The sequence below is a fragment of the Furipterus horrens genome, unplaced genomic scaffold (assembly GCF_987537825.1).
Source record: "Furipterus horrens unplaced genomic scaffold, mFurHor1.1.pri manual_scaffold_3, whole genome shotgun sequence".
In the NCBI taxonomy this organism is placed as follows: Eukaryota; Metazoa; Chordata; class Mammalia; order Chiroptera; family Furipteridae; genus Furipterus; species Furipterus horrens.
Window position 1 is genome coordinate 24,348,086 of NW_028327173.1, and position 13,006 is coordinate 24,361,091.

At 52.1% G+C, this 13,006-nt stretch overlaps 1 protein-coding gene across 1 annotated transcript in view; it reads right to left on the bottom strand.

The window, feature by feature from the left end:
* The window catches only part of GRIK3 (glutamate ionotropic receptor kainate type subunit 3), a 211,154-nt gene extending 198,968 nt beyond the window's left edge, over nucleotides 1-12,186 (bottom strand). The window contains exon 1 of the mRNA XM_090271560.1: nucleotides 12,072-12,186. Coding sequence (XP_090127686.1) covers nucleotides 12,072-12,186 — 115 coding nt within the window. The remainder of the gene's footprint in view (nucleotides 1-12,071) is intronic.
* Between the last annotated feature and the right edge of the window lie 820 nt (nucleotides 12,187-13,006).

A 13,006-nucleotide genomic window follows, 5' to 3' on the forward strand; every position in this document is an offset into this window, starting at 1 on the left:
CAAATGCAATGTAAACTGACAAGCTGAGCTAAGACGCTTGATATCAGGTGTGATATTTGACAATGGAATGTTCACTCGTTTTATCATCTGTTACTACTCTCTAGCAGAGAAGCCGTACAAGGCATAAAAGCTTTAAGAACAATTTATGTGGGATGGAGAGGAGAGGAGAAAAGTCTATCCATTCATTCCATTTTCTTTTTCTGTGAGTTACTCAATTCAAACGACCACAAATAATAGTTCTTACCAGCCTACCATGTGCCTGCTAAACACCTCAGTCCAGTTTATGAACACCAGAGTCCTAGAGGAATAGCATTTGGAAAAAGAATGCCTGTTTAGCAAGACTTTACAATAAGCACATCACCCTTACTAGAAAAGTCAGTGTGCAGATGGCGCCCACTGCTACCCAGCGGCCTGGATGCTCTCCGTGGTGCTGAACTCAGAGGTTAAGGGTGAACCTTAATGTCGCTGCCTCTGCCAAACCACACAGGGTGTATCATCATCTATGAGTTTTTATAAACACATGTGACTCTGGTTTGTATTTACCCCTCAACATGGGGGAAAAAAGGGTTTTGTAAGTCTGTTTCGACACAGTGGAAAAATCTAGTCTCCTTATCTTTCTTAAGACTGCAAATTTAAAGCTGTGTGTGTGTGTGTGTGTGTGTGTGTGTGTGTAATAAGAAAGTGGATGGGATTTTATAATAGACTGCAGGGAGTCAGAGACTTAAGTTTTCATCTGATTTCCTCCACGGCTCACCAAGATGTGTGGCTCCAGTCATTCCCCCCTTTTCAGTCCTCCATATCCCAATCTATGATAGGAAAGAGTGGGCCAGGTAATGTACTCTTGTAGATCCAATATTTGGAGTGCCTCCACTGATGCTCTTCCATGGGTTCAGAGACTGTCAGACAGAATGACCTTGCCAGGCCTCCTTTAGCACAGAAAGATTTTCTGGATCTGGAGAAAGACACAAGGCTCAGTGCCTCTTGCAAGAAGCCAGGGATTCAATCTCTGCTTAACTCTGCTCCAGCCCTCAGTCCCCATGGACCAGCCATAATTCAGCTAAATCTGTGAGTTCACCTATATTTTATTTACTGATTCGATGTTATGAGACAAGTAAAATAGACGGCTGTCACCTCTACTAAACTGGGCAGGAAAAATGGCCATGTAGGCAACAGGCTCTCTGCTCATAACATGTCATCTGCTTCCTGGGGGACGGAAGCAAGAAAGGGGAGCGCCTGGCCTCAGGGGAGAGCCAGTCCTGCCACATTCAGGAGGCTTCACTACAAACCTGTCCCACCCTCACTCTCAGCTACACTACACAGATCAGCCCAGTCACTCAGGAATTGGGATCATCACTTAAGTCCCCAGTTTCCCCACTGATCCAAAAGAAAGTCACTGTATTGCCTCACCAGGCTTGGGATAAAGAATGGCTGTTGAGACTCAATTCTGGAAGCTTGTGCCAGAAAAGAAAACCTCCAATTGGTTGTCTCTTACAAGTACAAAAATACATGCATGTGCACACATTCACACTCCCCAGAACCCAGGGTCGATGATGGATATGTTCCCAGGGCTAAATGGCCTAGGCTGACTATCTCTACAGTCTGATTCTCCAGGTTAACTGCTAACCTCACTTTCCAGAAAGCTGTCATGTAGACCTATTGTCTACACATCCTATCAGGACCCAGGGATATGATGAAGACAGGTACAAAGGAGGCCTGTCCCATGACTGGTGGCAGCTCAATGATATAGCTACAGTTCTGCCAGGCAGCTATCCCGAGTGACCAGCCTATTAAGGAAGAAACAGCAGACTTTCCCTTCCTTGGTTCAGCTCCAAGAGGGAGCAGCAGAGATGCTGAAGAGCAAGTGGGAAGGAGGGAGGGGCAAGGCCAGAAAAAGCAGGCAGATCATAGTCTTTCTTCTGTCTCTTCTTGAAGTAGACAGCTTGTGTCTATCTCAAAAGGAGAATAAGAGATAAACTAGACAACAGATATAAAGACCAATCCTAGGCCTGAGAAAGAAGGGCCTACTGCCCTAAATACTCCAGCTATTCCCAATAGTCTACGTGGAAAAGGTCTTTGCACAGAAGATGCTGAATTGATATATCAGAAGAACACCATGGACTCCATTAGGACGCGAGCTTCATCCAAGACTCTAACAATCTCTTCCATGAAATCCTGTTGACAACATGGAAAATGTGTTGAGCTGAATGACAGGGTAGTTAGATTGTTTTATATACAAATGGCTATATTCATCAATGCATTCCATTATTCAACAATTAGTCATTCATCACCTACTATGGACCACTCAGTGCTAGACGCATTGGACAAGTGGTGAATAAGCCATCTGTGCCCCACACTTGTACAGTGCTCATCTCTAAGGTAAGTAAGAATTACAGTATTGTAAGTGCTATGACAAGGGAAGTTTTCAGGGTACTGTGCGGACTCACAGAAGGAGGTGGGAATCAAGAAAGACTTCTTAGAGGGAAAGACATATTTGATGAGACTGGAGGGATAACTAGAAGTTTGCCAGGAGGAATAGCAAGGGCAGAGGCACAGAGCATGAGGAAAGGTGCAGTGCCTTCTGGAGACTTGGATGTTCAGTGCAGCTGAGCCGAGAGCATGTGTGAGGCACCAAAGAACAGTGTGTGAGTCTGGAGATGCCCACCATGGTGGGCTGTAAAGGGTCTGAGAACAGGAGGAAGCCAGTGGGATTCTGAAGATGGATGAAGTGTAAAGTAGTGTATCCAAGACCATTGAACAGACTCTGACATTGGTCATTTCCTGCCTAATTTATGGATGGTAGACATAGCTGAAGTGAAGGGAGGCGTGCACATCCCAGGCTCAGGTGGCACAAAGCTTCTTTTTGGGAGTCACAGAAGCTTCACTGTACAGAGCAGTGGTTTCCAGTCCCAACCATACTATAGGACAATAACCATTAAACCTCTTTACAACAGACCTTCAGAGGGAAGCTAGAGAGGAAGAAGAGGGTGAAATTCATGCCTACCTCCCAAGGATGGAGAGATGGGAACAAGCATTGGTGCTCCAGAAACAAGGAGAATAACTGCCTGAAGGTTCAATAATGGGATTTACTAGGGATAAATGACAGGGCCTGCCTTTACACTCAAAAGATCAACTGCCAAAGAGAGGATGAGAGAAGTTATAGATCAGCAATGACGCCTGTGGAAAAGACCTCGTGATTTCATGAGACCACCAGCTCAGTGTAAATCAACAGAGTGAAACTGCTGCTGAAAAGGCTAAATAAAATAATCTGTGGTTGTGTAACTAGGCATCAAAGCAGAGATCTGAGGAGGTGATGAGCTTTCTGGTTTCAATACATAAGCAGCATTAGCTTTCAATACCATGCTGGAAGAATTGGGCATCTTTAATCCAAAGAAAGTGCCTTTACATTTCTGTAGAACTGCATTGTGGGACAAGGAGTGAATCCAAACCAGAATCAGTGGGCAGGGCAATCATAATTGTAAGAGTAATGGGTAATATTTATTGAGTGGTCTTAACACTGTTAAAATACAAATTCTCAGGCCTACCCATAGACCCATTGACTCAGAAGCTGTGAGGGTGGGGCCCAGCAATCTGTATTTTACTGAATAGTCCAAGTGATTCTTATGCATGCTGATATTTGAGAACCAGAGGCCTGGAATGACCCCTGGGCTTCTTTTTAGCCTGGATTCTGTGATTTTTCACCATAGAGGGGAAGTGTGATGCCTGGAGCCTGGGGATGTCCGTGGCTGCCTGCTCCAGCTTTTCCACCCAATTGGGCAGGGTTTTCAGAATAGCATATTTCAGTTCTGCAAAGCAGATGCAGGAAGGCTTTGCAGAAGTCTCCTGTGTTCCCATCTTTAAAGAGCTTATCCCTGCCGTTGTTTTGAGAACTCTATAAACCCCTTTCCATCGGCAGCCTGTCTGCATCAGCCCCCTTAATAGCGCAAAAACTCATTGTCTCCTTTGGATTGGAAGCCTCTTCATACACACTAGAATCTTAGCTCCTTCTCACTCTTCTTTTCCCCTCTGCCTTCCTTAACCACCATTCAGCATGGAACCAAAGGATTTGGAGTCAAAGCTGCCACTGCCCCCCAGATCTTACTCCATCTCATTTTCTCCAATCTGAATGATCACTATGGGGACTCTCTCCTCCCTGGCTTTTGCCGCAGTCTCATTACCTGGTGTCTCCCAGCAGAAGCAGCAGTGTCTACTCCCTGGGGCTCAGCCTCCAGCTGCAGCCCCTCTCTGGGCTGCACCTGCTGCCCTCCCAGGAAGCATGATTGAACTCCCAGTCCAAGAACTGATCAGGACTCCCTGGACCAATCCCTCAAGAGCATCCCATAACCAGAATCTTCCAGTCTCTGGATACATGCAAAATGCATTTCAATGAAGACACAGCAAATGCAGGGACTAACCAGCATCCTGTGGCTGCAGGTATGTGAGAAATAACAGGCCAGGAGGAGTCTGGGAGATGACATGCAGGAACCTCCTAGGAAGGGCACCTCTTGCTCCCTAGCATGATGGGTAACTGTCACAAGCTACTAATTCTACTGCAGGCATATGGATATGTGGGTAGTGGGAAAATGCCATGTATTGAGCTGCGTGGAGTATTGAACACAAGGAAGGATTGGCTCAAGACAGAGAGTACATAAGAAGGATACAGCCTCAGAGCCCAGTCTGATGGTGGAGACATGGCCTCCACCCCTGGTGAATTCTCCTCTCCTAACATTTATTAAGCAACAGGCACTGTGCAAAGAGCTGTATATATCTTAACTCCTTCAATCTTCACACTAACCCAATAAAAATAATAGTATACAATTAAACCCTATGAAATTTTTGTAGGTCAAAAACAGGTGAATATGGATTAACCTGATCTTAATAATTCTTTCAATTAAATGAAGACATGAAGGCTCAGGTGAAGTGACTTGCCCAAGGTCACACAGCAAGTACACATTAGACTCAAACTCAGGTCCATTACATTTCACCAAACCTAAAGCATGCCATTACACTTTGAAGTGCCAAAAAAGAAAAACAATCCTGAAACTAAACTTGAACATGACATATGAGACATCTCAAAGATGTGAAAGGGTGTGTGTGTATGTGTCTATCTTAGAATCAATAAAATATATTAATTGATTCCCAAAAAAATTCATTCTGTCTCTTGGTAGTGATGGGGGAGAGGTGGCCTTAGGCACCCTGGGGCAACTCTATGGCATGACATATATGCACTAGAGAAAGCCCCAGATACCCCAGACACTCACAAGAAAAACTAGAGTCAAAGTTGATAAGCATCAGTAAACAAGGAATAAAGGTCAAAGGAAGCAAAGAGAGGTACACGGGAAGGTGATCCTTAAGGAGACGGGTGTGCCAGGCTGGAGCAGGAGGAAGTGTGGACCCTGGAGGTAATTCCAAAGGAAAGACAGAAGGCTAATGTGGGGCAGAGTGCTCTGGGAACGGCTGCTACAAGATGTGGCTAATGGGAAACCAAAGCAAACTCAGAATGGCCTGTCCTCAAAGCTAGTCCTCTTGCCCTCAATCCAGTCTCCTGTCTCCCAATCACAACGCGATTAAGATTTTTGTCTCTGGAGCACAAGAGAATCAGAAGAAAACATTGACTGCACGAGCAAACACAGGTGCTGGTATAGGACAGTGAGGCACTACGGGAGCAGATTTAAGGAGGTGCTCACTCTCACGGTCAGTTGTGCAAGTGCAAAGTCACCCCTTGAGAGCCTCCTCAAATGCGGTTCCCTAGCTCCCTCGCTCACCTCACCCTAGTTCTCGCCCTGCGCATGTCAGACTCCTCAAAGAGCAAAAGAGGAAGAGCGGACCTTTGGACAGCATTGAAGCTTCTCTGAAAAGACATCACACCTATTTGACCCTACAAGGCAAACAGTATCATCCCCATTTTACAGATGGGGAAATTGAAGGCCTAGGAAATAACATGATCCCCCTGATTGTGTCTGCCCCAAATATGTCACCTCTGTAGGGACTCTGAGCAGTGCAGTTTTCCCCACTTCTAGAACAGTTCAGTCCCTGGCAGCCACCATTATCCCAGTCTCCCCTGAGAAGAGGAACACGGTGGAAAAAGGAGGGTCAGGTCTTCCCCATGGAGAAGGGTGGATTGGACAGCTCTTGTACCCAGGTCCCCACTCCCGACCCATATTGTCTCCAGGACAGCAATGCGTAGCCCAGGGCCCAGCATCAGTGGGCCTTACCCTCACATTCTCACCAAACTCGATTCCTAGCAAGACAGGCTCTATTTAGAAGGTTGGAATGTGACTTTTGCTTAAAAATAAAATGACCATAAAACCTACAAGCTTGGAAAAGATGTTGGAGGGAAGAGGGCACTGGGTTGGGGAGGGGAAGAGAGGTAACAGAGGAAGGGAGAACAAAGAGCTACTTCACCGGCAACCTTCTCTGGTCAGGTCACTAGCTGATGAGATGGAGGTGAGGGGAATGCACAGACACGGAGCCTTGGGGTTTCCTCAAGGCTCTGATGATGTCTTTAAGCCTAGTGGCTCTCAGGGGACATGTAAGCTGGAGTCCCCAGAGCAGAGGCATTCCCGTGGGTGGACTGGCCACACCAAAGGGAGAGTCCAAGCGTTCTCAGGCTTCGATGGAAGGGTTGGGCAGAGTGAAGAAAGCCAGACAAGGTGGAGTGTAGTCAGAATAAGAGTGTGTGTTGGCAGAAGGGGTGAGAAAGACCATTATACCATTCCTCTCAAGGAAGCATAGTTGCCACATGGCTCATCAGCAAGGACAGTCTAACTGGCACTGGTAAGGTTAAATGTCGCATAACCCACACCACTATTCCCTACAGTGCGTGAAACAGCCCAGTTGTCCAGCCAGGCCACGCTCAACACCCAAAACCATGGGGGGTAGGGCATTGCACTCAGTGGCTGTAAAAATCATTGTTTTCTATCTCCTAACTACACAGACAGCTAACAGCACAGGATCTGGAGTCAGGCTGACAGGAGGGGTGTTCTTATTTATCCTGCCTCTGCCATTCGCTGGCTGTGTGATCTTGGGTGGTGAAGACTGAAAAAGATGATGAGGAAAATGCAACAGCTACATTTATTGAGCACTTACTATTCACCCACATTGCTAGTCATTATTTAGAAAGCACAACGCCTAGCAGTGAATGAGTGCTCGAATAAATTGGGGTTAGTGTATTGTTGCTGTGTTCTTGTTTTATCAGTTTGATTGTGCTCCAGACCCAGGTGGGGTCCCAGGCAGGAGCCACCACCTCGGCACAGGCACACTGCCCCCTGGTGCTGCTGCCGGGGATCAGCACCTGGGAGACGAGCTATTCCAGCCAAGAAGCTCACACAAGGCCCCCCATCTGCATCAACCAGGCTGCGGGCCCATCTGCCCACCAAAGCTCCAGCCCCATCATTCCAGCCTCTGGCAGGCAAGCTGGGGCATGCTGGGAGCTGTCTCCAGAGGAAAAGCCCTGATCCTGGAGCTTCAGTCCTTCCTCTCTGTTGCCAGGCGGGGCCTGGGGAGCTCCAGGCTCCTCTTTGCTGCTGCCCAGCCAAGTGGAGCATCGGCTTTCTCTTTTCCCTCTGCAGGGTCTTAAGCAAGCAAAGTGGGGCTCAGGCTAAAACCGTGGGAGGCAGAGGCGAGGGCAGCTGTTTGTTACAAGATGGAAGAAGCTTGTCCTCAGTTGTCCAGCACAGCCACGTCTCCCCCTAAAAGAGCATCCCAAGCAGCCCTGAAGCCTCTTCTGCACACAGCCTTGCCTCTTCCCCAAGAGGAGAGGTTATTCTAGTGCCCAGAGAGGCATCTGTGCCTTTTCCCCCATGGACAGGACTCTGTTTCCTGGGGCAGGGACAGAGAGTGCTCGTGGGAACACAGTGATGCAGGGAGGCTCACAGGCCCCACAAAGGATCCCAAAAGCAGCTAAGCAGCTTTCTTTCCTGAAGGGGGTAAGGGATGAAAAGTGGCCCCTGCAAAGTCCTTTGAACTAGCAAATAGCACTGCAGGGCTGAACTCCTGAAATCAGCTGTGGTGCCCTGAGGCAGGGGGATGCAAGTGACTTTGGAAGGGCCTAGTGGGGACTTGGTGCCTGGCTCACCCTGCATAAACCACCTTGAAAAACCCCAGATTGTCTCGATTTCAAAAGACTATTTAGCGCAGCGCAAGGCAGGCATCAAGAAGAAATTAAATTCTACCTCGAGAAGGGGGGAAGCCCGGGCTGACAGGAGCAGCTGGCTAGAAAGTGGAGGCAGAGATTCCTCAAGTCAATGCTTTTGAAGGCCCCTCGGGCCACTCCCAGGTCTTGTCTGAAGCTATTTGCTTCCAGGGGGGAAAACCCTATTGATCTTCATTCAGCTCCTGTCTTCTCCTACAAGGCGGTGATGTTTCAGCGCATCACCAGTCACTGCGAGAAATTTCTCATTGTTTTCCATGCAGCAGCTCCGAAACTCAGGAGACAAATGTTCAGGACCATTTGGGTGAATTCATGGGAGGAGATGCAGACCCAGAGGGGCTGGTCTGAGAACTCTGGGGGAGGGACCTCACTGTCCTGGGATAGACTGCAATTGTCTGCTGGGCTCCCAGCCTAGGCTCAGGACCTCAGAGCTCTGATCAACTCTGTGGATGGTCAGAGTCTGGAGCTGAGCCAGCCTTTCCCTCCCCACTCACACCCCCACTCCCCACCCCACCCCCCACACACGAGCACATACACACCTGCTTTATGTCTCTACAGTCATTTGGCTCTGAACCTCACCCCTGACTGGCTAGAGATCACCACCATCTATTCGAGCTCCCCAGCTGCTGCCACCACTGTCTGGTTCCCTCTTCAAATTCCAGGCTGGCCCTTGATCCTACAGTATGTATGTAACATAAAGGAGCCTCATGAAACACAATGAATCTAACCATGAATCTACACAACAAATCTTAATGGTGCTGACAGTCCCCACCAGCCTGCATTGAAGGGAACTTTGAAGCCACATAATAGCCCAAACTAAACAGTTTACAGATAGGGTAACAGGCTCAAGGTTGGGGCAGGGAATTGGGAGTGAGATTTGAACATGGTAGCCCAGTAAATTGGTAGAAGATAGAGCAGAAAACTCAGGCCTCCTGGCTCCCAGCCTAGGGTCCCTCCACTTCAGTTCCTGAGTCATGTAACCAGGAAATTCAGGTCCCCACATGAAGTCATGGAAGTCCATTTAGCTGAGAAGACCCATGCATTAAACTGCATCCCATGAGTTAAGACCAGGATCCCTCTGAACAATAACAGCTATGATAATAATAATAAAATACTGAACAATATGCCTTGAAAACCTTTCATGAGCAACACCGGATAATCACACGCAGAATACATCTTCCACATATTCATATAAAATAATCAATGATCATTTTTCCTCTGCAGACTACAATCCAATTACTCTCTCTCCCTCGCTCTCCTTTGTTACTTGCAAACCATCCAAGCAATCAATGCCTTGACCTCTCCCTCTGATAGACACAATTACAAAAAGACAGAGCAATGCAATTCATCTATTCAAGACGGATTGTTTGAACACTCTGTCACACTGCTGAGCTATCCATCTCCTTGTCTAGGAGGAAATTTCAGCCCCTAAAAGAGGCACAAAGAGAGGGGGCGGGACGCTGCTCCCAGCCCAGAAAGCCCTTTGCGCACCTGCAGGAAAACCTCTCTCCCTGGCTGGTGCTCAGCAACGCCTGTCTGCTAGAGAATTCAGCTCCAAGTGCAGTCGACTCAGGCACCGGTCCTGGGAACCACAAGCACACAGCACACTCCCGAGCTCAATTTCTGGGGCCTCGATTCCTGCAGCCCTGATATCACTGGGGTGAAGAGAGATGAGAAAAGGGAGATGGCATCGGGCCCAGCCAAGGTGGTATGTTTGGGTTTCAGCAAGAGAATCTTTCTTTCTCTCTCTGGGCCACGTCCACTGTAGTTCCCTGACTCCAGCGGAGGCTTGCACCTGGGCTCAGAAGGACGGAAGTTCAACTCCCCAGGAAGCTCCAGAGAAGCCCAGAGGTCTCAGAGCCTTCCCAACCTCCGTCCAAGCTGGCGCAGCTACGGAGGTCATGGTCACGTTTGGCATCCTCACAGAACCCCAGTCCCCAGGCTGAAAATCAAATGGGGCCAGGCTCTCAGATATAAATGGCCTGGGCCGACACGCTAATTAATCCTGAGGCTTAATACGAATAAGATTAGAAGAGAAGAGGGCTTTGCCATCCTTAATTGCATTATTACACGCTGAACCTAAGAAAGGGCGGGCAGGCTTGAGGCTTCCCCTCAGGGCAGTGAGGAGTCCCCCAGTGGAAGCCAATTTCACAGTATTCAGAGCAAGTGAGGGTACACCATCCTGCCTCCTTCGGCTCATTCTTCTGGGGTTGGCCTCCCCTGCTCCTGCCTTCCTGGCCTCCAAAGACCTCCATCCCTGAAGCTGGGCTGGGAGCATGCCAGTCCCAGCCCTGCAGAGGATCGCAGAAGAGGATCCTGCAATGCGTGCGCTGAGCACATAGCACCTTTTGCCCCCCCTTTCTCCTAAAGGCACCCTACCATGCAGGCCCCCCCAAAAAAACGGAGGGAAGGAAGGAGGGAATAAAGGAAGTGCTGGCCCACTAATAAGGGGCCGCCTGCTTCTGGAATGGTGGCCAAACTGGGCGCTGGGGCAGAGATAAAAGATATTTTTGGCTTGCCAAGAACACCGTAGGCTGCACAGGGTTAAGCCTGATCGTGAAGGCTGTCCCCAGAGTCCAGTAACTGGGCTCCTCTGCCTCCCCGTGTGCACCTGCCAGGATCCTGGGTATGAAACGAAAGACGCCAGCCTCGGCAGAGCTAAGTAAAGACTGTGCGTCTACTCCTATACGGACGTGGAGTTCAAGAGGATCTGGGATCCTGGAGAGAGCTACGGAGGAGACGGATCCCCAGGATTTGATCGCCTCCTATAAAAACCTCAAATACAAAACCAAACCCGACATTGGTTCCCTGCACCCCTCACGCCGCACCTGGAGAAGAGTCAAAGGGGAGGAAGGTGGCCATAGCTGAGCAGAGCTCTGCCCGCCTTGTGCCTGACGTTGGTGGTGGTGCCCCGCGAACCCAGGCGGCCCAGGTCTCCGGCCTGGCGGCGGGTGCAGGGCCTGCGTGGCGGAGGCTCCCGCGTGGCCAGGCCCTGGTGGCCGCACTCCCGGGACACACAGGGCTTCCCCCATCACTCCCCGCCCCCGCAAAGCCCAGAGCGCTGCCTACAGGGTGTCTGGGCGGCCACAACAAAGTTAAAGCCCCGAGTAACAGACTCCTGCGAGAAAAGACGCAGAGAAGCTAGAGCCCCAGAAAGCTGCGCGTAGCCCCGCCAGCCGCCGCCAGCTGCGGAGGGATTTCGGCTAACTTTAAAAACCACTCGCGTCCCTCTCGCCGCCTTCCCTTGCTGCTTTGGGCAGGTTCTACCTCTCCCTTCCCCCGCTACCTGCGCCGCCCCTAGGCGGGAGAGAGGCCTCCCAAACGAGGGACACCTGGAGCGACCTTCGGGGCTGCCCCCGATCTGCCCCACTCCACGGGGTAAATACGGGCCACCGAGGCCAAGGGCGACCACCGGAAGAGAAGACCGGCTGCCCAGTTACGCGAAGTCCTACCCTGAGTTCCCATCGCGGCCTCTAGAGCCATGCCCCAGGTGGGGGCCAAGGGCCCAAAGGGAGCAAGGAGGGAAGAGAAGTTGGCGCCTTCCCCAGGGTTCCCGCTCCGCGGAGAAGCCGGGTCCCAGGACTCGGTTCTGCGGCCAGTCATGTTGGCAGTCACGGGGAAATGCGCCCGATACTCGGGTTGGGGCTGGAACGCTTCGCTCCGCTCCGCTAGGTCTGGCCTCCCAGAAGCGCGCCAAGGGCCCCTTGCTCTCGCCCTCCGCGGGCCGGCTGCCTCCTCCCCAATAAGTAAGGCCTGTGACCCCGGTTTTGGAACTTTTGTCCTCATCAGAAAGAGCTCTTGCTGGTCGCCCAGCACCGGCAGTCCGAAAAGGGTGGGGAAATCTCTCGGGATCGCGTTTAAAAGCCCCCATTCCCGCCCCTGCCCGGGCGCACGGAGACCCCCGGCTGTCGGGAGCTCTTACCGATCCGGATGACGTGGGGCATCCCGCGTGAGTCCGGGATCCAAAAGGCGCAGACGAGGAGCCCGGCCCAGTATTCCCAAACCAGACTCCGGAGGCGCCGCCAGGGAGCGGTCATCGTTGGGCGCCGCCGAGCGTGCCCGGGGCGCGGCCGTGGCGGGCTCCCTGGGGCGGCAGCTCTAGGCGCGGGCGCGCAGCAGCCCCCGAGGCGCCGCCTGGCCCAGCTGCCCGGCTCCCGAGCGCCGCTGTGAGTCGGGGGCGCCCCGCGGCGCCGCGCACATCTTAGTGGGGGGCAGCCCCGCCGGCGCCCGCCCCGCCCGGCTGCCGCCCACGGGCCGCCCGCTAGTGAGGCTCCTGGGCGCCGCCCGGACTCTGCTCAGACTCGGCTCCTGCTCGCGTCGGCTCGGCTCCCGCGCGGGCTCCCACCTGCCCGGCTGCCGGGCGCTAGCGGGCGGGCTGCACGCCTCTCCGGCCGCTGCTCCTCCTGCCGCCGCCGATGCTATCGCCCGGGCTCGCACAAAGCCCCGGAGTGGAGTTGCACGCGCGCACACACTCCCTCCCAGCCCCCTCCTCCGCGCCCTGCCTCCCGCCTCCCGCGCCGCCCGCCGCCCGCGCTCCCTCCGCGTACTCCCCCGCTCACACACACTTCACACTCACACCCGCCGAGGCTACACCCGCGCGCTCACACCTGCGCAGGGGGCGGGGAAGGGGACCTTGGATGCGGTTTCGGGGGATGTCCGGAGACCGAAGGCTCTCCTCGGTTCCCAGACGCCCCCATAGGCTCTGCCGCCCCCAGTCCCTTCAACTGCGAGGGCACGGAGCCTGGGAACCGGGCATGGAGTAGGCGAGCTGGCACCGGGAGCCGGGAGACGGCAGCAGCCTAGCGGCCCGACCAGCTGGAGGAGACGCGCCCGCCTGGAGCTGGGGGACCCGGAGCC